The sequence below is a fragment of the Podarcis cretensis genome (assembly GCF_951804945.1).
Source record: "Podarcis cretensis genome assembly, chromosome: Z".
Classification (NCBI taxonomy): Eukaryota; Metazoa; Chordata; class Lepidosauria; order Squamata; family Lacertidae; genus Podarcis; species Podarcis cretensis.
This window is the reverse complement of record NC_137184.1, coordinates 10,052,186-10,078,001: the sequence shown is the minus strand read 5'-3', so window position 1 is coordinate 10,078,001 and position 25,816 is coordinate 10,052,186. Positions and strand designations below refer to the sequence as shown.

The following is a 25,816-nucleotide window of genomic DNA, read 5'->3' as shown; positions in this document are numbered from 1 at the left end:
GATTAGACATGCATGATTTCTACAGGTCACAGAATTCCACTTTTACTGAGGTGGAATATGGGATCCCTTGGCACAGAATTTTCAGTTTTGGTATGGACTTTTCGCAGCCCTCTTGCTAATAATCACCAACGCCTCTGGGTTTCTAGTCTCTCTCCTCTCTCACTCCTTCTTGCATAGCTCTAATTTTATCTGAGAAGTGAGGATAAGGCTTGGTCTCTTGTGGATTCGATTCTGAATCCTTCAAAGATGTCTGTTTGCCCTCAAAGCAATGCAACAGGACAGCAATTCAATGTAATTTCTATGCGCCCTGCACAACTGGACCAGATTATTTTGAATAATTTTTCATCCTTTGCACCCTTGTCAGCCTGACTCAATGCAAGAACAGGAATGCTCAAGCCCATTGATTTCAATTTGGGAAGACTTGAAGCTCAGTGGCAGGGCACTGCTCTGCATGCAGAAGGTCTCAAATTCAATCCCTGGCATCTCCTGGTAGGAATGGGAGAGACTCCCTGCCTCAAGTGCTGAAAAGGTTATCTTATACATGCTCTTGGCACAGATGCAGCTCCCCAGAATTCCACTTCTCAAGTTAACTCCTTCACTCTACCCAACTGCTTCAGTCTCTCACCTAGGAGCCAAGCCCAGCCAGAAGCATTCAGCCTTGCAGGAGTCATAGAGAATCATAGAGTCATAGAGTTGGAAGAGACCACAAGGGCCATCGAGTCCAACCCCTGCCAAGCAGGAAACACCATCAGAGCACTCCTGACATATGGTTGTCAAGCCTCTGCTTAAAGACCTCCAAAGAAGGAGACTCCACCACACTCCTTGGCAGCAAATTCCACTGTCGAACAGCTCTTACTGTCAGGAAGTTCTTCCTAATGTTTAGGTGGAATCTTCTTTCTTGTAGTTTGGATCCATTGCTCCGTGTCCGCTTCTCTGGAGCAGCAGAAAACAACCTTTCTCCCTCCTCTATGTGACATCCTTTTATATATTTGAACATGGCTATCATATCACCCCTTAACCTCCTCTTCTCCAGGCTAAACATGCCCAGCTCCCTTAGCCGTTCCTCATGAGGCATCGCCCTAATCCTCATCATCACACTCTGAAGGAACAACTTCGGTGCTTCCCCTTTGGGGCTGCACCACTGGAGAAGACCCACTAGCAATGGTGACCTCCAAATGAATTGCCTTCTCCCCTGAAGACCAGCCACTGCTGTGTCAAAGTTCATATCAGCCTGGGCAGAAACAAGTTGGTTTAATCGAAGCTTGTAAATATTTATTTCAGAGTTTTTTTTATATCTCACCATTCTTGCAGAGATCGGCAGTTTGCAACAAAACATAGCCACTTGCTTGGCTGGTTTATGGCGATTGAGTCAATTATTCAGACACCCTGGCTGGGAAGCTGGTTATTTTGAGCTACAGTTAAGAAGTGTATGGGCTCACAGTTTAACTAAATGTTTCTTTTATTTCAAAGGAGAGGTCACATATTTATTTTGGTGGGACTATTTTGGAATTTGATGTGCCTCCATGGCTGGAACCAGTATGCTTCCGAATACCAGTGGCTGGAAACCACAGGAGGGGAGAGGGCTACTCTTGTGCTCAGGTTCTGTTTGCAGGCTTCCCACAGGCATCCAGCTGGCCACTGTGAGAACAGGATGGTGGGTTACATGGGCCATTTGTTTATCCAACTGGCTTTTCTTATGTTCTTATATGGCAGTAATAGGATCTTTGGTGTACCCAGTGACCAGAAAAAAACCTGCCTGGCCTGTTGTTAACACAGCAGCTTGATCTACAGAACCAAAACACACCTTTCCTTCAGAATGCACACTTATCTGAATTTTGCAGCCAAATGTTTAGAAAAATGTAAATATTACAGGGAGGTGTGTGTCCAAATGAATATATTATGGAAAGCAACAAACAAAAATGCCTTATATTATGGGGAATTGCTTGGGGGGGGGGGTGGGTGGGTGGGTGGGTGTGCGCACCCACGCATTAGGAAAAAATTACACTAAAATACTGGGGAATTTTCACGAGGACTTTAAAAACAAACATGCACAACTGATGCGGCAACGTGGAGAACCAAACTGAAGACTGGACAAAGGAGAAACTGAGAGAAGCCAAAAATGACAGGTTCATTCTTTCCCCTTTTCAACACTATTAATTTATGGAATTCGCCAGATGGCCATGAGCTGAGATGTCATGACTTTAAAAACAAAAACAAACAAACCATGGACCTAAGACCCTATCAATAATGCTTAGTGGGAAAGTGGTGAAACCTCCACATACAGGGACAGTATACCTTGATGAAGTGGAAGCTGGGGACAAATCCCTGGGGATGGGCATCAATCTTGTACCCAAAGGCATCAACCTAGCAAGTTTGGAAACTGGATGATAGATCCAGAAAAGCAACTCTTGTTTCTAAATTTTCTATTTAGCCCTTACTTGCTAAACCCTTGTTTTCCTTTGATTTGTCTTCTTCCACCTGCTGCTACTAGGTTATTTCCCCCCCCTCCCTTTCAACTGGGAAGCTGTTAAGCCACAAGAAAGCTCCTTGCCTCCAGAATCAACTCACAGGTTCTTTGAAGAAGAAGAAGTAGTAGTTTCCCTTCCACTGACTGCACTCAGGATGGCCAAGGGAGGTTGTGACAGTGACCCAAGCCACGCCTCCCTGGCTTATAACTCTGTTTCCAGTTAAGCTGAGCCTCAGGGGAAGTGACTGCGGTCATCCCCAACAATTGGGAAACTACAAGTTGAAGCCCAAAGATGGTCAAGAGAGTGCTCTAATTCCTCCTTCTTTCTTCTGTATGATCTTAACTATTAATATCAGGGCCACTTGGCAGAAGCTGAAACTCCCTACAAGCAAATCACTGCCGTGTGGAAAACAGTGAATGAATCCTGTATGAGGCAGAGTCTGGCTTGGGGCAAACTAAGGTTGGTGGGGCAGAGGACCACTTGCCTAAATCGAACAGCCTCCACAGCCACAGGAGATGTGAACAAGTGATCTTTCAAGGGAAATGGGTCTCCCATTACTGGCATTACTGAAGACCCCCCCCCCATTTGATTTCCAGCATCTCCAGGTACGACTGGAAATATCTCCTGCCTGAAACCCCGGAGAGCCATTGCTAGTCACTATATAGACAGTACTGAGCTAGAAAGACTAAAGGTCAGACTCGTTATAAGGCAGCTTCCTCTGTTTCTATGCCCAGCAGACAGAAATCAAGCTTTTAGCCCTTAAGGCACATATGAATGAATGAGCAAACTGTGCTCCTACTTCCTAAGCGCTTATATGCACTCAGCAAAATGGGCACATCTGCAATTCATAGCATATTTACAAAAGCAACACAGGGGATTTGCACCTCCAAAGAGTGGACTTGCATGCAAGTCTATTGCCTTGAGTGAAGCAGTTTTTTGCACTGATGACATACTTGGGAGTCTAGAAAGGAGACTGCTGAGTTGTGTGTGGGTGTGAGAGAGATTAAGTGTGGAGGACACGCCATCTGCGCAAGTGAGATCAAGACTGAAATCTTACTTTCATTAGCTGTGGCTACCTTCTCTGCTTTAAAAATGTATCTAAAATAAGGGGCAAGTTAGGAAGGCAAGAACTAGGTAGTGGTGTTGGTGTTGCATTCAACCCCAGCTTTAGCTATAGATTCATTGTATGCTGTTGAAACAAGTTGGCATCCAGCCTCTAGCTCTCCCTGTGTGAAATGGGAACAAGAATTGCCAATTTCACATAGGGGAACATGAGCTCAAATACCACGAAGAATTGTACAGTCGTTTGCCATATACTTCCTGCCAACCTAGCAGTTTGAAAGCACGTCAAAGTGCAAGTAGATAAATAGGTACCACTCCGGTGGGAAGGTAAACGGTGTTTCTGTGCGCTGCTCTGGTTCGCCAGAAGCGGCTTAGTCATGCTGGCCACATGACCCGGAAGCTGTATGCCGGCTCCCTCGGCCAATAAAGCGAGATGAGCGTCACAACCCCAGAGTCGGCCACGACTGGACCTAATGGTCATGGGTCCCTTTACCTTTACCTTTGCCATATACTGCTCTCTAAATGGTAACAATGGTTGTGAGCCGTTGTTGTTGTTGTTGTTACTCACTTGCCCTTCACCATAAGGTCCCAAGGCAGGTTACCAAAACATAAAACATCAATACAAAATCAGTTAGAACAATTTACCATTAGAAGAACATGATGGGTTCTTAAAACATGTATCTCAGTTAGCAAATGCCAGGGTAAAGAGATGGATCTTCAGCATGCAATGGAAGTTACACAGTGAAGATGCTCAGTGCACCTCTGTGGGAAGGGAAATCCATAAATTATGTTGAGATCATTTTTACAGCTGGTTCTGTCTTCTCTCATCCATGAGGAGGGCTCCAATAGAGGCTACGCAATTGCTGAGTCACATCTTCGAGTGGAGTGTTCTTGATACAAGCTGATGCACAGATTCTCTATGCGCTGCTGAATCATTTTTTAATAAGATGCACAGTTGCATCTGGTTAGGGCTTGCATCCTTTTAAGGCTCCGAAATCCTATGCATATTCACTTAAACATTAAGCTCGTATCGATTCAGAAGACTAAATGTCTGTGTAATCATGATTCAAAATTAGGTTGCAGTTGTGCTTAGGAAGAATGCAGTCGTGCTTTTGCATACCATGTTGCAAGCCTGAGGCAAACTCATTTCAACTGAAATTTGATTTACGGGGCACACAAACAGGTTTAGCATGCCTGCGTTTCTCCCTCTAGTCAAAATTTCCAGTCCCGTTCCAACAAGCTCAGGCAGGACTGACATCACTTCCTTATCTCATTTCCCATCCTTACCACATTCCTGCCTTTAGTCAGTATTACTGGGAGTTTATTTACCTGTGCCAGGGTCTTCTCGGTGGTGGCTCTCCATTTGTGGAATACCCTCCCTGGTGAGGTGCATCTGTCCTCCTCATTATGGACTTTTAGAAGAAAGTTTAAAACACTCCTGTTTACCTAGGCATTTGATGGCTGAAAGACACTGGTCCTGACCACCCTGAAATCACTGGCTGAGAGAATATTGTTAACTGTTTTAACACTATTTTTAATATTATTATTATTACTGACATGTTTGCTGCACTGGGCTCCTTCTGGATGAAGGGCAGGATATAATAATAATAATAATAATAATAATAATAATAATAATAATAATGGTAGGATAATCCCTGTTCTTATTCAGCAGGGTTGGCTCCAATAGTCAACATGTTTGGAAGCTCCAACTGGAGCAGAATTCTGCCAACAGCAGGCACCTTTGGTTTCAACTTTTAAATGCCTGATTAAAAACTCTTCTATTCTGTCAGATTTGTGCAGGCCATGAAGAGTACATATTTCCATAATAATTATCTGGTTTCAGATTGTAATTTTTAATACGGTTTTTACTATATGGCTTTAATCATTGTTGTAAACTGCTCTGATATTCTTAATGAACAGCAGTAATATACCCCCGGGAAACATCTGTCCCAGGAAAACCAGGGCACCCTGTTTTTTCACTTGTGCACAGCAGCTATTTTGGGTGATCTCGACCTGAGAAAAGTGCTTCTTCTGAGGCTTTGATCTCATGCAGGTCATGTCACTCACCTGGCCTGGAAGATGTGCATCCTGGTTTTGGGCCTGGACACATTGGAGGATATGGAGCAAATACATGTATTTACAAATAAAATTAAAATGTTGAAATTCCCTTGCACAAGACAAAAACCCAGAGGGGTAGGGTGCCGGGGCAGAGGGTCAGCCCCAGCTATCCCAGTCCTCCAGCAGTCACTCTGTGTGTTTATGTATGGGGCAGAGAAGAGAGGGGACCACCACAGATCTCTTGCCGGGGGCCCAGAATGGTACCAGGATACATTTCCCCACCTCCCCCACCACATTGTTTCTTTGAATAAGAAATTCCCTCCCTCTCCCCAGGCATGCCCAAGGACAAAGTGTTCAATCATGCATATAAGTAGGTTTTGAAAATTGGAGGAGGGGGCAGAGAAATTTAGATGATCACGGAAGGGAGACAAAGTACAACTGCATAGAAAGGGGGCGAAGTTGGGAGTGGAAGTTGGAGAGTCTGTGGTTAGCAAAAGATTGATTCATAACATCCAAAAAATTAAAAAAGCAAGTTAACATTCCAAGCAGCTTATTTAAAGTAGGTCTTGCGTCCTACCTTGGCGTCTTTGACACAAGTCATCCCCATAACTTTTTTTTAAAAAATAACACTCCCTAGGAAACATTTTAAATAAAGTTTAAGTCGCTACATTTTTAATTTGATTTCTTTTCTCTTGCAGATTTCTACATTATTTACTAACAGTAGTCTTCAATGTTTTCAGAGCTGAGACACATATCTCTAAACCAAGCATGCATTTGGGCTTCTATTTTTGATATGTATATATAGTTTCTTTCTTTCTTTCTTTCTTTCTTTCTTTCTTTCTTTCTCTCTTTCTCTCTTTCTCTCTCTCTCTCTCTCTCTCAGATCAGGCCAAATTCTGGTAGTGTAGCAGTGGAGAACCTTTTGTTTCCTTAGCCTAAGGGCCACACTCCCTTCTGGGCAACCTTCCAGGGATCACATGCCAGTGATGGGTAGAGACAGAGGCAAAAGTGGTCAAAGCAACAAATGTAAATTTAACCTTTGTACAGCAGGTGAGTTTCTGCACATACTTTCACACCTCCTTTCTCTCCTCCATCCAGACAAGCAAGAAGCATTATCGGAGATCAAGGACATATTCCATCTAGGCAAAAACACTTGGGGCAGAGCGTGGCCTGGGAAGTATTCCAAGGGCCAGGCACAGAGGACTGGAGGGCCACTACCTCCCCCCATTTGAATTTGCCCATCTCCATCCCACCAGCAGCAGACCAATTAAGTCCTACTCAGTGAAGACTCACTTAAATTAATGAATCTAATAGGAATTCCAATGAATTCTAATAGTAATACCCATTATTTTCAGCAGGTCTGCTCTGAATATGACTAGCATGGAAACAACCCCAGTGATTTATAATGCACAGAGCCTCATTTTGTGAGCGTACAGACTGGGTCCCAAAGACAGCTTTCATTAATGCGCTTGTAGGTAAAAGGAAAAAAATCCCAAGCTTATAGCCCTAATCTAAAAGTACATTCAAGTAACTCCCTTTGTGTTCCTGGCATTCAAGTGCTTCTGGGCTATTTTTACCAGCTTTTGGCAGACAGCCAGAATTGGTCATAAAACCAGTAGGAAACAAGGATTTGCCATTCATCTCACCATCAGCTGTTCCGCCCTCTGGTCAGCTGATGGCACACCAAGAAGAGGAGGCAAAGCAAAGGCAGCGGAGGAGAGAGGAAAAAACCATCAGCAAAGAAAAATAAATGTTTCTCTTTATGCAACTTTAGCTTCAGCCCTGCAGATTTCTATTCCTCTAGAACAGCTTCCCCAAAACATTTGATAATGCAGGGAAGTGTTTGTGTGTGTGTGTGTGGTGTGTGCGTGTGTTTAGAGTCCTAGATTAAAACTGGAAACATACTTTGCTTGACACCCAATCTATCTTTTTGAGTAGATATGACAATGCACCTGTATAGATTTATAAATTCACTTGACAATGCATTCCTATGCATGATTACTCAGAAGTTAGGTCCTACTGTGTTCTTTGGGGTTTGCTTCCAGAAAGAAACATTGACAGAGTGATGCTAGGCATGCTTACTCAAAAACATGCATGATTTTAATAAGATTTAACTAGGAGTGCACAGAACTGCATCCTTGTAGCTTAATCCTGCACATGGCTATGAAGAAGTAAATCCTGTCAAGTTCAATATGCTTAGGAAGGACTGCAGCCTTAATTGACTAAAAAGGTTATCCAATTACTATTTTTAATACAAGTGCTTACAAAGAATGCATATTATCATTAATAATTTGACTGAAATCCATATGATTAATAGAGCAAGGGTCCCTCGAGACATCGTTTTGATTGTACATTTATGATGTGCTGGGTACTTGATCATATCGAGGCAGTTAAACATCACTCCACTGTTTCTGCTTGACAAATGTTTTGGGGCAGACATACTGCTTCTTTTCCAATCGGTGCATGTCCCATAACTTCCTGCTGAAATCCATTTATACCACCAATGCTCCAGTATTACTACTACTACTCCTATTATTATTATTATTATTTTATTATTATTATTATTAAATTTCTACCCCGCCCATCTGGCTGGGTTTCCCCAGCCACTCTGGGAAGCTTCCAACAAAAGATTAAAAATACATTAAAACATTAGTCATTAAAAACTTCCCTAAACAGGGCTGCCTTCAGATGTCTTCCAAATGTCATCTAGTTGTTCATTTCTTTGACATCTGATGGGAGGGCGTTCCACAGGGTGGGCGCCACTACTGAGAAGGCCCTCTGCCTGCTTCCCTGTAACTTCACTTCTCGCAGTTTTCTTGGGGGAACGCATACCCCTAAACATTTTGTGAATCTTTGTACTTCTGTCTATTTACTGTATTTATTTTTCCCAATTTGAGCTATAAAATGGTGGTTTTCTTGAGTTGAAATGAGAGTACCCCAAACATATTTTTTTTTAGAAATATAGCACTGCTATTACCTTGGCAACCCAGAAATGTGCCCTGACACAATGAGAGGCTGTAGCCCTGGGTTTTTCAAAGATGAACACTCTAGCTTAAGCAGTTTTGGATGCAAGGAAAGCAGGTCATATTATAGGCTGCCCAAAAATATGAGCGGAATGGAACAGCCAGCCTGACAGCAACCTCACTCTTTAATCTTGTAAACCACAAAATATTCTCAAAGTAACTCTGATATTTTTTTCCCTCCCCTCATATGAAGAAATATTTCATCCCCTTCCTGTAACCAAGCATGCAGTCTGATGCATCTCAGAGCTTGGAATAATGGAACAGCTACCAGGCTTACTGTTTGATCGGGTGTGCCTGTTTCTCTCTCCCCACCCCCACCCCGCCTGGAATAATTGCACCTCATCCCACCCCTATGGTGATGACTCTAGCATCTGCACACTGCAATTACTCCCAGCGTAAACACTGCCAAAGGGCTTTTGGGTCCTACCTCCCACAGAACATCATTTCCTCCCTATGTCTGTGCCCACTGCCCTTGAGATATGGTGCAGTTGTGTTCAGAATCCAGCTGTTAAAAGGGGTGAGACTGGCTGTCACTCAATAGAGGCTGGTCCACTGGGGCAAACAGGGCACTGCCCCACCAACTGTCTGGCCCCACACTGCCCTTCTTACTTGCAACCAGTTTAGGGAGTGGCACTGGCAGTCAGCTTCCACCTTCTCTTCAGGCTCAGAGGAGGGCAGAACTCTCAGTTTTAACTATGATTTAGCATATCAGCTCCAGATATTGGAGGGAACTTGGGGAAGAATCTGCCTCCTCATTGTAGGAAGTCCAGGGGGTTCTTGTCTGCAGGCTCCCAGGCTGTTGAGTGAGCCCTTGGCAGATGCCCAACTATGCTAAACATTGACGTTCCATGTAGCAAAATCCTCTGCCTGCGATGATAGCACACTCCTAAACTACTGGATTTTAACAACTGTCTAATTTCATGTTCAGGGACGCAGGTGGCGCTGTGGGTTAAAGCCTCAGCGCCTAGGGCTTGCCGATCGAAAGGTCGGCGGTTCGAATCCCTGCGGCGGGGTGCACTCCCGCTGCTCGGTCCCAGCGCCTGCCAACCTAGCAGTTCAAAAGCACCTCCCGGTGCAAGTAGATAAATAGGGACCGCTTACCAGCGGGAAGGTAAACGGCGTTTCCGTGTGCGGCTCTGGCTCGCCAGATGCAGCGATGTCACGCTGGCCACGTGACCCGGAAGTGTCTCCGGACAGCGCTGGCCCCTGGCCTCTTGAGTGAGATGGGCGCACAACCCCAGAGTCTGTCAAGACTGGCCCGTACGGGCAGGGGTACCTTTACCTTTTTAATTTCATGTTCTTTTCTAAGAGGGAAGTTTTGATTTCTGTAGGCTTGTGTTTTCCTGTCTCTCCCATTAACAGTGGCTGGTGATTTCAGCTTGCCAGTGATCAGGAACCCCCTTCTATAATAAGCCTTGATGTGGGTGGGTGTGCAAATTACAAGCAGCAATGACTCATATTCTCTCTCTCTCTCCTTCCTCTTCTTGAGGATTTGGTTGGATAGGACTCATAGCTCCTGTAGCAGCTAGAAAGAAAAGTCTCCTGAAATTTTGCAGGGCTGCCAGGGGAACTAGCCCTGCAAACATTTAAGAGAAGACTGAATGAGTTCCTATTGATGATGTTTTCATATATTTGAATAAAAGGGAGTTGCATTGTATGATGGGTCTCAATCCAATCCCCTCTCCCAAATGAAGTCATTTGTATAATAAGAGAAACTGGATACCTGGTGTAATTACACACACACACACACACACACACACACACACACACACATACGTCTACACATCCTATGGAAAATGTTTCTCTTCACTAAATTCACAAAGCAGTTTAAGCCCAAACCCTCAAATGTATGTGATCACAAGGACTAGACAGGGGTCAGCAAACCTTTTCAGCAGGGAGCTGGTCCACTGTCCCTCAGACCTTGTGGGGGGCCAGACTATATTTTTTGAGGAAAAGAACTAACAAATTTCTATGCCCCACAAATAACCCAGAGATGCATAAAAGGACACATTCTACTCATGTAAAAACACACTGATTCCCGGACCGTCCGGGGCCGGATTTAGAAGGCAATTGGGTTGGATCCGGCACCCGGGCCTTAGTTTGCCTACCCATGGACTAGAATCACATTCCTGTATGTGAAGCTTCTGAGCATCTGCAGCAACAGATGTCACTCAAGGGCCACCAATCTATTTAGGCTATGGGCGCAATTTGATTTTTGAGCAAATGCTGTGAGCACTCCATCCCCTCCACCGGTCACTTCTTTCTCTCCTGCCTTGCACCCCAGCCCTGGTGACAGACAGACAAGAGAAAATGTGTGTGTGCACATGCTTTGTTTTTGCATGGGACATGCATAAAAGTTGGATCCAGCAGACATAACAATGCCTTCAAAACCACATAGAGTAGAAAGAGGAAGTGGGAAAGAGAGTCATTCTTCCAACTTCCTCCTGCCGCTCTATGTACCTTTGGAGGGAGAAAAAGGAAAGTACTGTACTTCACATCAAAGAGGCAGTGGGGATTCCCACTGTGCCCCCGTGGGAACAATGGTGATTTCTACAGTAGCTTCTAATTTATAGTTAGTAAAGGTAAAGGGACCCCTGACCATTAGGTTCAGTCGTGACTGACTCTGGGGTTGCAGCGCTCATCTCACTTTATTGGCCGAGGGAGCCGGCGAACAGCTTCCGGGTCATGTGGCCAGCATGACAAAGCCGCTTCTGGCAGAGCAGCGCACAGAAATGCCATTTACCTTCCCGCCAGAGCGGTACCTATTTATCTACTTGCACTTTGTGCTTTCGAACTGCTAGGTTGGCAGGAGCAGGGACCGAGCAATGGGAGCTCACCCCGTCACGGGGATTCAAACCACCGACTTTCTGATCAGCAAGCCCTAGGCTCCGTGGTTTAACCCACAGCGCCACCCGCGTCCCGTATTGTTAGTTTTCTGTATCTATTTGGGCCATAGGCCATGGCGTTCCTTGTTGCTTTTTTAAGAGTTTATTTTCATGTTTTGTCTGTGTGCATGCAGAAGGGGAGTCTGTTGGTGTGGGTGCAGTGCTACTCCACTCCAGGCACCATCAGGATTCACTTGTGCAACAGACCTCAGGACTGGACTTGCAAATGGATTTCATACACAAAACTCCCGTTGCACTTTGGGCTGGGACAACTGTACAGAATAAGAGGCGGGCGATACTGCAGCTGCCATGGCCACCAGCTGCTGGCTCCCTGCTTTTCTCCAATCCAAACCTGAATAAAGCATGGTTGGCCCATTTCCATCAGTGTGTTCATATAGTAGTGAGGGCTACATGTAGGGAGCTCCTTCAGATAAAGCAGCAATTGTGCTGGCCTTTGGTTGAGTGGGGAATGGGAGAATTGGCTCGAGCCCCCTCCCAAACTCCTGATTGGTGTTATTACCAGTGGTGTCTGGTGCCCATTGGGCAGATAGCAGAGAGGCCAATGGTAGGCAGAGCCAGAGCCAATGGCAAGCAGAGCATTCACCTTTCTCCATAAAGAGTTCTACAAGGGGCAACACTGAGCTAAGGTGGAGGAAGCTGGCAGCCAGGCCACTCTCTGCACTGGATGTAAGTAAGAAGGCAAGTAAGTGGGGGTTGGCTGACGATAGACTGAGGTTGGTGGGGCACTGCCCCATTCACTCCAATGCACTACTTTCCACTGACTATGACTGCTTTTTACAGAGTTATTTGTTGTCTGCAGCCTGGCAGCTAGATCAAGAAGAGGAACCACCGTGATCACACACATTTGGGCATCCAGAGACGGATGTATAGAAGAAAACTTCCATGCGCGTATGGCCACCAGCTTGATCAGACTTATTATTTCTATGTCTTTCACTGGATTTCATGCTGTCCTTAAATGCACAGCAGCAGCAGCAGCAGCAGGAGAGGTTGCAGGTTTACTTAAAAAAGAGAGGTATCCAGTTGCTATTTAGCCTTGTGGCAGCCATAAAACACACATTTCTGCACAAATTATCAGCATTGAATTAACTTTAGGAAGTCGTTAATTCACAAAACCTTCCCTTCCAGAAAGGTGTGGCACCCCAGACTGTGTCTCAGCTTTCAGCTCACATTTTTAAAAAAGCTTTCTGTGAGTTCTTAATTTAGAAGTTCCCCCAAATTTGCTGCTTTGTATTCAAAGCCCCCCTTTCTAATAGTGAATATAGCAGAGTTATTATTGATCTTTAGGGATTCAGAGATCCACTTTTAGGGAAGTGACTGGGAACCTAGAGCCCTTGGGTCTCTCCCCAGGCCACATGCCCTCCTCAGTCACCCCCCCCCCCACTGGCCCAGCTTCACATTCTGCTTGGGTGCTTTTGAAAGTGTCCTTGGAACTCTGCAAATGCCCCTTGCTTGTCTGGATGGAAGACAAGAGAGGGGTGCATGAACATGCATAAAACTAATAATACTTGTAAAAAGGCAAAATTTGCACCCATTGCTCTGTCCACTTTTTCCTCTGGTCTTTCCCATCCCTGGCATGTCACCCCTCCCCCCCCATGAGATTGCCCAGAATGGGAAAGGGAGTGGAAGGAGGCAAGGAAGATTATACTCATGGGTGTCTATTGGAGTGGGCAAGGGGGGCAATTGCTCCCCCAATCCCCATGTATGTGCCAGAATCCCTAAATTCCTAGCTAGCTGGCTTTTCTATTTCTAATGTAAGGTAAAGGTAAAGGTACCCCTGCCCGTACGGGCCAGTCTTGACAGACTCTGGGGTTGTGCGCCCATCTCACTTAAGAGGCCAGGGGCCAGCGCTGTCCGGAGACATTTCCGGGTCACGTGGCCAGCGTGACATCGCTGCTCTGGCCAGAGCCAGAGCCAGAGCCACACACGGAAACGCCGTTTACTTTCCCGCTGGTAAGCGGTTCCTATTTATCTACTTGCACCCGGAGGTGCTTTCGAACTGCTAGGTTGGCAGGCGCTGGGACCGAGCAGCGGGAGCGCACCCCGCCGCAGGGATTCGAACCGCCGACCTTTCGATCGGCAAGCCCTAGGCGCTGAGGCTTTAACCCACAGCGCCACCTGCGTCCCATTTCTAATGTACCTAGCAGTAAAACCTGAGATAATAGGCAAAACACGCAGGTGATGCTCTCCTTATTTCTTTTGCACAAAATTAGCCAGTTACTCAGTGATGGCTGGTGCCCATTGTGACCGGTGGGCCAGAAGGCTGGAAGCCCAAACATTAGGCAGTGCCAAAGCCAATGGCAGGCAGAGTCAACTCATCTTAGCTTTGTCCTCATCCTCTTTCCCATTGAGCTTTGCAAATGGGGAGGAAGTGGTGGTGGTGGTGGAAGAGGAAGCTGACAGCCAATGCCACTCCCTGGACTGGTTCTTATCAGGAAGGAGGGCAGCTGAGTGGGGGGGGGCAGCTGAGAGCGGACCAAGGTTGGTAGAGCACTGCCCCATTTGCCTGAATGGGCCAACCTCCACTGCAGCTACTATCTCAACAGTGTTTTCAGCTGGTGAATTAAGTCGGAACAATGAGTGACATTTAAGAAAGTGGATCTGGCTAGCTAGGGTGAAACACCCATTGTCTTCTAGACTCTAGAGAAGGAACTTCTTGGTTTGCTTTTGAGGCTTTTGTGCTCGTCTCCTGTGCTGGAAAAGTGATCACTGCCCTGTACAAAACAGTTCAAGTATCCAGGATTTTTTTTTGAGGGGTGGGGTGGGTACAACTGTAATGGGGGGGGGGATATCGTTCGAAAACAAAGGAGTAGCAAAACAATAACCGGAGTTCATGATATTTCAAACTCAGGTGTTCTTTCATACAAAAAAATGTTATACCTCCCCAGTTTATCAAATGACCCTGCCAGCATGTCAATGCAGACAGAATTTTCCATTATTATACCTATATTACATAGGGCAAGGCTGTGACTAGAGTGCATGGGTAATGTCAGCACAGCACAACACAGTGTTGTTGTACCCAATTTGGATGATTTGTTTAATGCAATATCTGTACCCTGCTTTTCCAACAACAAATGATGAGCTCAAAGTGGCTCACAATAAAAACATCAAGACACTAACAAACATGACAACCCCTGTAGTATCAAAAACACAACAGCATAGGAAGATATAATAATAATAATAATAATAATAATAATAATAATAATAATAATAATACAATTCAGTACAAACTAAGCTGTTAAGAGCATGATGATCCCACAAATGCCCATACATCTAGTTCTCCGGTCTTTTCAGACCTAAGACACTTTTTCATCCCCAAGCAAAACTTGTGCATTGCACCTTCTAAAAATAAGGAAAGTGTGATTTTGTTTTTCAAAGAACAAGTTCTTGGAAAAGAAGTTTTTCCTCTTTTTAAAAAAGAATGAGTGCTTTTTTTGGGCTATGCAAATTCATACAGTCAATTCATTGACTAAAACTAAGCTCTTTACTCTGGATTTTGACACCCAAGCTGCATATTTTCAGGACCTGCCTTATTTCCTGCTTGGCAGGGGGTTGGACTCGATGGCCCTTGTGGTCTCTTCCAACTCTATGATTCTATGATTTCTGTGATTGTAAGTTGTTTTAAACTGTTTTTAAAATTGTGCTTTAATTGTTGTAACCTGTCCTGGGGATAATAATAAATGACTCATCTAAGCCTTATTTAAATGTGACAGCTGCATCAGAATGTATTCTTCTACACAAGTATTTATTTTCTTATTGAATGTGTATGGGGGGGGGGTTACCTGCCTTTCCACCAGATTATTTTCAAGGTGAGTAAATAAAAATTAAGGAACTTGGATAGAGGACATCTATCTTTGAATCTGGACATCCAGTTTCTTCTCCCTCCCTCCTCCCTCTTTCTTTTCTTAAAAAGAAGGATAGTAGTAGGAAGGGTAGGAAAGAACACAAGACAGAACACAAGAAAGACCTGCTGCACCTGGACAGTGGCTCATCTAGTCCATCACCCTGTTCTCACAGTGGCAACCTGAGTCCAACAGCACTCACCCCTCCTGTGGTTCCCTGCAACTGGTAATCAGAAGTATACTGCCTCTAACATTGGAGGTGGAACATAAGAGCCCTGCTGGATAAGGCTAGTGGTCCATTTGGTCCACCATCCTGTTCTCACAGTGGCCAACCAGATGTTTCTGGGAAGCCCTCTAGCAGGACCTGAATGCAATAGCACTCTCCCCACTTGCAGTTCCTAGAAACTGGCATGTAGAAGCTGACTGCGTCCCAACCGTGGAGGCTGAACATAGCCATTGTGGCTAGTAGCCATCAATAGCCTTATCCTCCATGCATCTATCTATTCTAAGGGTTCCCAAACTCTTGTCTGCAAGGTTTGCTCAGGAGCTTCCCAACATGATTCTGGTTTTGCAGGTTGAAGACAGGAGATGGAACACACACCACATTACATATTCACACCAACTTTTACAGTGGTACCTCGGGTTACATATGCTTCAGGTTACATATGCTTCATGTTACAGATTCCGCTAACCCAGAAATAGCGCTTCAGGTTAAGAACTTTGCTTCAGGATGAGAACAGAAATTGTGCTCCAGCGGCCCAACGGCAGCAGGAGGCCCCATTAGCTAAAGTGGTGCTTCTGGTTAAGAACAGTTTCAGTTTAAGAACGGACCTCCGGAACGAATTAAGTACTTAACCCAAGGTACCACTTTACATGCAATTTTTACTGCTTCTTCTGTTTCTTGCATTTTATTTTATTGTCTTACAATTGGAATTCCATAAAATGCAGCAAAATAGCAGTGTGAAGGAAATAAAAGAAGAAGAAGATAATTTGGCATCTAGCCCAACACACTGCAACTGCTATAATGGGCAGAAAATTCATTAAGTGGTCCACCAAGACCCTCAGTGATTTCTAAGTGATGAGGGAACAATTTGGGAGCCACTGGTCTAATCCTCTTTTAAAGCTATCCATGTTGGTAGCCATCACTTTTTCCAGTGGGAGTGAGTTCCATAGTTTAACTATGTGCTTTGTGAAGAGGGACTTCCTTTCATCTGTCCTGAACTCAGCTTCATTGCTGAGAGTGCTATGAGAGCTGGAGGAAAACTTTTCTGTGTCTCCATACTTCACACCACGCATCATTTTATAAACGTCTATCATGTTGCCTCTTCTCTAAACTTAAAGGTCCCCAGTGCTTCACTGGACAGCCCTTGGTTCTCGTATGAGGAGAAAGGAAGAATAACTTTACTTCCTTCCTTCTTGTGGCAAGTCTTGTGTGAGGGAGATAAAAAGAAACAGAAAGGAGGAGGAGAAAGAAAGAAAGAGATTAAAAGAAAGAAAGAAAAGAAAATGTTTCGGTGCAATTCTGAGCCCCCACGGAAGACCAAGGATATCTACACTACAAAGAGCAACTTGTATCCTACGGGCTCAAACCTCAGAGGGAGCGATTTGATTGGCCGCTCCTCCTAGCCTTCCAGCACCCTTTTGACAGTCCCAGATTCTTTCACAGAAGCCTCAACAAGTGTTGCAGATAAGCTAAGGAGCTGCGTGTGATGAAGGAGCAGGTGACCCAGCTGTGTGTGTGAGAGAGTGACCCATATCAAAAGAGTGCTAAACTGGAAATCCTGCAAACAACAACCATCCCAATCCACGTATCACCCCCCCGCCTCCACAAAGCGTATAGCGCACACACCCCCGCCCTCCACTCTGCCTTTTCCCTGCCTAGTACACGCCGACTCCCTAAACTTCTGGTTCTCACGGACCGTGGGAGTCCGCGAAAACTTCTATACCGCAATAAATCTGTTCGCTTTTAAGCGGTTCTTTGGTCAAAGCCTTGATGATTTCTTCCAAGTTGCAGATCCAGCTCGAACCTGAACCCAAGCCCCCCAAAGTAGCAAGATCGCGCCCCCAACCCACATAATTCCCACCCCATCAAGAGCATCTCCCAGACCCGGAGGGGAGGGACCGACACGTCAGATCGCCCGGAGGAGGGGAAAGGAGGAGGAGGGGGACCCCAAACCCGGATCTGTTGCGCTCGTCTCCGCCCCCTCCCTCTCTTTCTCCCTTCCAAGCGGCCTGCTCGAGGGTCTTACCTGGGGTTGCAATGGAAAAGCAAAAAGGAGCTCAAGCTGATTCCAACCCACCGAAGTAAGATACGAGTGGGCCGGTCCGAACTGAGCTCAGCTGAGAGGAAGAAGAGAAGAAGAAAAGAGGGAGGGAGGAAAGGAGCGCTGGGCTGGGCTGGGCTGGGCGGGGCAGGGCATCTTCCGCCTCCTCTGCCTCTGTGCACCCCGCCCAGCGCATTGAAGACCCACAGGCCACTCAGAAGCGCTTAGGGGTGGAGCATTTTGGTGTTGCAGAGAGGTGGTCCTGAGCGTCCGGTAGCTGATCTTTCGGAAGGGGCATGTGGGCGGGAGAGACGTGGCGACGAGAGAGCCCTAAGAGTCGGAGCCGTCTAGTCCAGGAAAGCCTCTCCCTTTCCCCGCCCGCTCCGGAACTCAATAAAAACATTAATAGTAATAATAATAATAATAATAATAATAATAATAATAATAATAATTTATTATTTATACCCCGCCCATCTGGCTAGGTTTCCCCAGCCACTCTGGGCAGCTTCCAACAAAACTCTAAAATACAATAACCTATTAAACATTAAAAGCTTCCCTAAACATATGTCTTCTAAAAGTTTGGTAGTTGTTTTTCTCTTTGACATCTGGTGAGAGGGCGTTCCACTGGATGGGTGCCACCACTGAGACGGCCCTGTGCCTGGTTCCCTGTAACTTGGCTTCTCACAGGGAGGGAACCGCCAGAAGGCCCTTGGCACTGGACCTCAGTGTCTGGGCAGAACTATGGAGGTGGAGACGCTCCTTCAGACTAGCTTTGATAACCCCTTGGATCCCCTCCTACTCAGTTTCAATGATTCTGGTCCTCAGGTGGCCTAGAGGGGCAGAGCATGTGCTTTGCATGCAGAAGGTCCCAGGTTCAATCCCTGGCCTTGGGCTTGAAACCAACCATCCCTGAAACCCTAAGAAAAGCAGCTGCCACTCACCTGTAAACAATACTGAGCATGATGGGATCACTGGTGTGACTCAGTAGGGCAGCTTTCTCTGTTCCTCCTTTTTTCTTTTGTCCAAGTGTCCAGTACAAAGGTAGACAGCCTCTGACTGTGGAGGTTCCATTTAGCATCCTTCTTTATACTAACAGCAAACTCAGTTCTCCAGAGGTGGTTCCTTATGTAGCCAAACCAGCATCATACATGTACAAAAGGGAGGTACATGACGCATGGCACTCAGCATCTGGTGTGTCCTCAACTGCGTAAATTGAGCCTTCCAAGTAAGAATGGAACTGCCTGTGCCCACTTACTAGAGAGAATAAGTACCACCAGCTCAGCTGGATGTACAGTACTTCTGAGTGAATTGTGCTACCTTATTAAAGGCAAAAATTTTTTTTATTATTTATGTGTTTATTACTGTTTTGCCCCAGGATCTGATTGATGCACCTCTCTCAGAATAGTTATGCAAACATCTGTTTTCTTGGGGTGAGGAATCTCTTGCTTTGAGACAAATTGGATGTGGTGTTGGCACAGTTCACTATCTTGCTGCACTATCTTTTTTCAGATTGCAGGACATGGGACAGAGTGGCTAGCAGCAGAGGGCAGAAATCCAGCTGGTGTAAGGTCTCCCACTGCAGGTTCCCCAGGAAAAGCTCTGGCTGTTGAAGGGAGAGGCGCTGCGCTAGGCAAAATAGTTGGCAACCCTTACATGTGATAAAAGAAATGTCTAAAATAGTTTGGTATGCTTATGTATAGGAGTAGGCCATAATTGGAAACGGGTTGAAAATAAATCTGCCACTTTCATAATTCCTAGAATGCTGAGCATATATCTTTAAACCATAGTTTAATTTAAGTGTGATCTCAAGAATCCTCATCACAAATAGGCTCAGTTTGCTGCAGCTAAGCTGGTCCAGATCTGGCCCATGCATGAATGTTAGTTAATCTGGAACTGCAAAAAGAACAGAGAGGTTTCTTGCATCTTTAATACAAACAGATATATTATGCCTTAAGTTTTAGTGGACTGGAAGAAAACGCTTTATCAGATCCATTAAGCATTATCCTCCCCTCTCCTCTAAAGACAGAGGGATAGTATTTTTTTGGAAGCCGCCCAGAGTGGCTGGGGAAGCCCAGCCAGATGGGCGGGGTATAAATAATAAATTATTATTATTATTATTATTATTATTATTATTATTATTATTATTATTCATCTAACCTTCCTCACAGGGTTGTTGTGGGGATAAAATGGGAAAGTGGAGTTCACAGTAAGTTCACTGGAGGAAAGATGTGATATATATGTAATAAATATGTACTTATTAGATAAGGGGGGAGAGAATGTGTTATTAGGTATATATCCACTTAACATGTAAAATCAATGTACATATAGTTCTAAGAAGAGTACAATCTTTTGTGTAGAGCCAGGCTATCCATCAATTAAAAACACATGTAAACCTTAGAAAAAGTTTGGTTTATCACACAGAAATGAAAAGAGACAGAATATACATGTGCTGCTTCTAACAGCAAGGGTGCAAATATGCAGGCATTAAATAATCATTCAGTATGTACACTGTAATAAGAATTTAAGGTCTCAAATATATACAGTGGTACCTCGGGTTACATACGCTTCAGGTTAGAGACTCTGCTAACCCAGAAATAGTGCTTCAGATTCAGAACTTTGCTTCAGGATGAGAACAGAAATTGTGCTCTGGCGGTACGGTGGCAGCAGGAGGCCCCATTAGCTAAAGTGGTCTTAAGGTTAAGAACAGTTTCAGGTTAAGAACGGACCTCCGGAAAGAATTAAGTACTTAACCTGAGGTACCACTGTACAGTCATACCTCGGGTTACGAACGTTGCAGGTTGTGCATTTTTGGGTTGCGGACCGTGCTGAACCCGGAAGTACTGGAACCTGGAAGTACCAGGTTACTTCCAGGTTTCGGCGCTCGTGCATGCGCAAAAGCACAAAATAACATCATGCACAGAAGCACTGAATTGCATCACACGTGTGCGCAGACACGGTGCTTCAGGCTGCAAATGCTGCAGGTTGCAAACATGCCTCCCGCACGGATCACGTTCGCAACTCGAGGTATGACTGTAAATTAAATATTCATAAATTTACATGGCAAACACATACATAAGTTTGTAAACGACTTGTCTGAAATAGTACAGGAGAACAATCCTGAAACCATTTTGACGCTCCCAGATTGACCTCAAATGTTTCTCTGCAAGGAGGAAGGAAATGGGAAAGCCTCTCCATTGTCCTTTGCTTACTGGTCTTTAGGGCATCTTTGTGTATGAATAGGGGGAGCCTGTGACCTGGATTCAGGAATTAAAGTATTTACCATCACAAAAGATGGCCAGGCTGCCCAAGTGAGCAATCACTGGCCATTGTCAGGTATCCTGGCAGACAGGATTTTTGTTTTACCTACCTCTTTCTGTGATGTATGTATGATGTTTTTGGGAATGGTCTTGAGCTACAGGGTGGGCAATTTCAAAAGTCTATATAAGGGCTTGCACACCATTGTTCTGGGTTCCTCCTCCCTCCTGCATGTCGTGAGTGAGGACCCTGTTGCAACAGTTTTAATAAAGATCAGGCTTACTATTCAATATTCTCTGGTTGGTCTCTGTTATTTTCACCTACCGATAGAGAACCCACTTAAGGACTCTATATGGGCTCTTGGATACCCCATAAGGGAAAAGGAGCAGATTTTGTTTACATCAACACACACCTTGATTATAGAGAAAAGGGGATCCCTAATTATGCCAAAAGTATGGAGAGTGAGTGCAGCAATTTGTGACAGATTCACACGAAAAGAAATAAAAATAGGGGAGGGGTACATGTGATCTATGGGACGCGGGTGGCACTGTGGGTTAAACCACAGAGCCTAGGACTTGCCGATCAGAAGGTCGGCAGTTCGAATCCCCGCAATGGGGTGAGCTCCCGTTGCTCGGTCCCTGCTCCTGCCAACCTAGCAGTTCGAAAGCACGTCAAAGTGCAAGTAGATAAATAGGTACCACTCCGGCGGGAAGGTAAACGGCGTTTCCGTGTGCTGCTCTGGTTCGCCAGAAGTGGCTTAGTCATGCTGGCAACATGACCCGGAAGCTGTACGCCAGCTCCCTCGGCCAATAAAGCGAGATGAGCGCCGCAACCCCAGAGTCGGCCACGACTGAACCTAATGGTCAGGGGTCCCTTTACTTTTACATGTAATCTTGGAGCAAGCGGAACACAAAGACATTGATTTGAGATCTGTGCCTTCTCCAAGAGTTAAGCTCCCCTCTTCAGAATCCTATGCCAGGAAGGCAACAGTCTCACACCCATTCTTTGGTCTGTGAGCCAGCAAAGTGAGGAGTGGTCCTTCAAATCACAGTGGAGCTAAGAGGGGTTCCTGATAGGGCTCTGAGCTGACTTAGATAGAAAATTCAGGCTTTAAGTATAGTTTAAACCCAAGTAAACTCTATGGAAATGGGAGAGGGCTTTGTTTAGTGAGTGAATAACAACACACACAAGTCCTTTGAATTATTGTTTCTTCTTCCTAGTGAGGCATCTAATCATAAGCCTGCATTTTTATCAAGCTTATATTTTGATCAGGGCCTGTATCTTAAAATGAGCTTAAAGATTTTCAAATGTTCATGCCAGGCAGAAGAGCAGCTGCCTAAGAACCTTGGCAAAATGTTTTTCCTCCTAGACAAGGGGGCCCCCTGATTTATAGCAGAAAACAATTCTCAAAGTCGTAAAAAGGGAATTACAGGCTGACAGCCAAGGTTACACTGACCCTACATATTACAGAAGATAAAAAAAGAGATAAACATAATTAAGAGTGGGTAAATAGTAAAATAAAACCATGTGCCTCCCATTAAACTTGAGCCATATTTTCCTAAGGTTCAAAGGTCAAGAGCAATGGAAAAGCATCTAGCTGGCAGAAAGGAAGAGAGTATTTTGGGAAGTCTTTTTCTAAAGTTGTTTCTTTCTTAAACTGAGATCCTTTTAAGATTTCCTTTTAAAAGGTTATTTATGTTATGTATTAAATATATTGGGGACGCAGGTGGCGCTGTGGGTTAAAGCCCCAGCGCCTAGGGCTTGCCGATCGAAAGGTCGCGGTTCGAATCCCTGCGGCGGGGTGCGCTCCCGCTGCTCGGTCCCAGCGCCTGCCAACCTAGCAGTTCGAAAGCACCTCCGGGTGCAAGTAGATAAATAGGGACCGCTTACCAGCGTTTCCGTGTGCGGCTCTGGCTCGCCAGAGCAGCAATGTCACGCTGGCCACGTGACCCGGAAGTGTCTCCGGACAGCGCTGGCCCCTGGCCTCTTAAGTGAGATGGGCGCACAACCCCAGAGTCTGTCAAGACTGGCCCGTACGGGCAGGGGTACCTTTACCTTTACCTTTTATTAAATATATTGGCTTAAATGTAATTATGCAAAGGAATTAGAAGCTAAGAAATGTTAAATCCTTATGCTAGATTCTTATTTCATATAGTTGGAAGAGATCACAGGGGCCATCAGCCACCAGCCCAGCCCCCCCGCCAAGCAGGAAACATCATTAGAGCATTTGTCAAGCTTTTGTTTAGAGACCTCCAAAGGAAGGAGATCTTTCAATGATGATCCTTGACATCTGTCAAGCTTTTGTTTAGAGACCTCCAAAGGAAGGAGATCTTTCAATGATGATCCTTGACATCTGTTTAAGATAAAAATTTAAGATTAACCATCTGTTTTGGAGGGCAATAGGGCAAGGTGAGCTGGTAATTAAGGTTCCTTGTTGAGACACATGTAAGATATATTACTACTTATTTGTCATTTATAGATAGAAGAATATATAGCTTTTTGTTTCCCATAAAAGGACAGAAGGAAATGGGTGTATCTTTTGTGATTGGTTCTAGCAAACAGCCAATAGGAATTTCAACCAGGCTGATTGGACAGAGGCAGCCACAGGAGGAGCAAGGGGGCTGGATTAAGGAAATATAAGTGCTGGCCAGAATGGCAAGAGGCCAGGCCAGAGCTTGGTAACCATATACCACTGTGCCTCATATTTATTTGTCTGACAAATAAATTATTATTTTAATTTCTCTATTGCTGCGTTGAATATTTCATTCCAGCTAAGCGTTAACCACAAGCAGGGTGCTACACTAGTGCACTCTTCATAGAATGTAGCATTAGAAGAGACCTCTAGAGTCATCTAGTCCAAATCTTTGCAAATGCAAGAATCGCAACCAAAGCATCCATGACTGATGGCCATCCAACCTCTGTTAAAAGCCTCCAATGAAGCAGAGTCAATTTCTAGGATGGGAAACTACTATCCTGATTCAAGCCTAAGCAACAATTTAAATCGACAGCATAGTCTATTGCCACAAACAGCTAAAAACATGATGATGCCACAACAGGCCTAGGTTTGAATTTGTTAGTATTGCTGAAACTCACTTGTGCATCCTATTTAAGGAACGGGGTCCCCCCCCATGGTACGTTTCCGAGCACAATTCAAAGTGTTGGTGCTGACCTTTAAAGTCCTAAACGGCCTCAGTCCTGTATACCTGAAGGAGTGTCTCCAGCCCCATCGTTCAGCCCAGACACTGAGATCCAGCTCTAAGGGCCTTCTGGTGGTTCCCTCATTGTGAGAAGTCAGGTTACAGGGCACCAGACAGAGGACCTTCTCGGTAGTGGCGCCCACCCTGTGGAACACCCTCCCTTCAGATGTGAAGGAAATAAGTAGCTATCCTATCTTTAAAAGACATCTGAAGGCAGCCCTGTTCAGGGAAGTTTTTAATATTTAACACTGTATTGTTTTTAATACTTGATTGGGAGCAGCCCAGAGTGGCTGGGGAGACTCAGCCAGATGGGCGGGGTATAAATAATAAATTATTATTATTATGGTAATTGTCAGGGTTAGTAAAAGGACATTGGAGAGAGGTGGAAAGATTTGAGTTGCATCTCAAGCAAGGAAACAAACAGAAACAAGGATTAGCAACAGTTGAAGGTTTCTAGAAACCACAAGACTTATGCAGTGGAGTTGAAAGCCCCAAGAAACCCATCAGCAGCAATTGAAGGAGAGGGAAGTGGTTTGATGAGGGCCTAACATTTTCTGTGTGTTTAAAAGAATTTTCCACATGTCTAGCTCTTTCATCACATATATATACCACTTCCTCATAGTTGCCTCAGGCACTCAGTGATGGCTCATATGCACTGGGGACTATTTTCCAGGGACAGTCCTGGAATTACAAAAGCCATTGTTGTCCCATCCCCAGCTCTGAGCCTTCTTCCCCTGGGGGTTCCCCAAGTGGTGCCTCCCATCTCTCCTCTGCATCCAGATGGAGGAGAAATTTGATTTTGTTTGCATTTTAATGAGTAACTACCTGATTTGTACTTCTCAAATCAATGTGTGAACTGACATGGCTGTCCTTCAAACTATGCATTTTCCCAAATTTTGCAATGCAAAAGAGTACAGTACATATAAAGAGGCACATTAAGAGAAAATTGCATAGGAATGCATATATTAGTGAAAATAGCATATAAATATACATTGTATTGGGAGAAAATGTTTGCAAAAAGATGTATATTAGTCAAATGTGCATATAAAAATGTGTTTACATGAAAATGTTAGTTAATTCTGATGCAAATTTTTAAGAAGAAACTTGCAAATTGCTGCAAAAATGCAAACTGAATTTAAGATTGAGAACATGAGGAATGGAATTGACTGCAGTGTGGAACTTACTTCCAAGAAAACATGCATTGAATCTGGTTGCATGGAACCATTCCACAGGCCTTTTCTGTTCCACTCTTGTAAATCTGTTCAGGATTTTAATCCTGTTCAACCTAGCGGAGATATTTTCCACTGTGCTGTGTTTGCAGAAGGCTCAGCCTTCCTCCTCCTCCTAGTCTTTTGAAGGTGTGTATGTGTCTCATAAAAATAAAAACTGATAGACTAAAGGCTGAAGCCATGCCCTAAGGAACACAATAGCGGCTGCATCAGTCCAGTGCTTTTTGAGACAAAGGATATGTTCTTATCAAGACAGAATACCTTTGAAAGCTGTCTTTGTTTCACCTTGGCAAGATTAAGAGCAATAAAAACTTTTATGCAGTGTAAGAGCTTAAGAAGAGTCCTGCTGGATAAGGCCAATGGCCCATCCAGTCCAGCAGCCTGCTCTCAGCATGCCAGTCAGCAGAGGAGGAACACAATAGCACTCTCCTGTTCAAGATCTCCAGCAATTGTGTACCCTCCAACTGTTCTCCAATGAAAATAGAGACATTCTATTCTACACCAGGAAGCTTCTC

The 25,816-nt window shown here is 44.8% G+C and overlaps 1 protein-coding gene across 2 annotated transcripts in view; it reads right to left on the bottom strand.

The window, feature by feature from the left end:
* Nucleotides 1-17,762, bottom strand: part of GSN (gelsolin) — a 60,909-nt gene extending 43,147 nt beyond the window's left edge. Inside the window, exon 1 of one of the 2 annotated variants that reach the window (XM_079962061.1) lies at nucleotides 17,606-17,762. Coding sequence is in view for 1 of the 2 variants with exons in the window: in XM_079962060.1 (XP_079818186.1) it covers nucleotides 6,166-6,195 (30 nt within the window). In the remaining variant the exon portion in view is untranslated. Of the gene's footprint in view, nucleotides 1-6,165; nucleotides 6,205-17,605 lie in introns of those variants that run through there. The other variant, XM_079962060.1, reaches the window with a different exon arrangement.
* Between the last annotated feature and the right edge of the window lie 8,054 nt (nucleotides 17,763-25,816).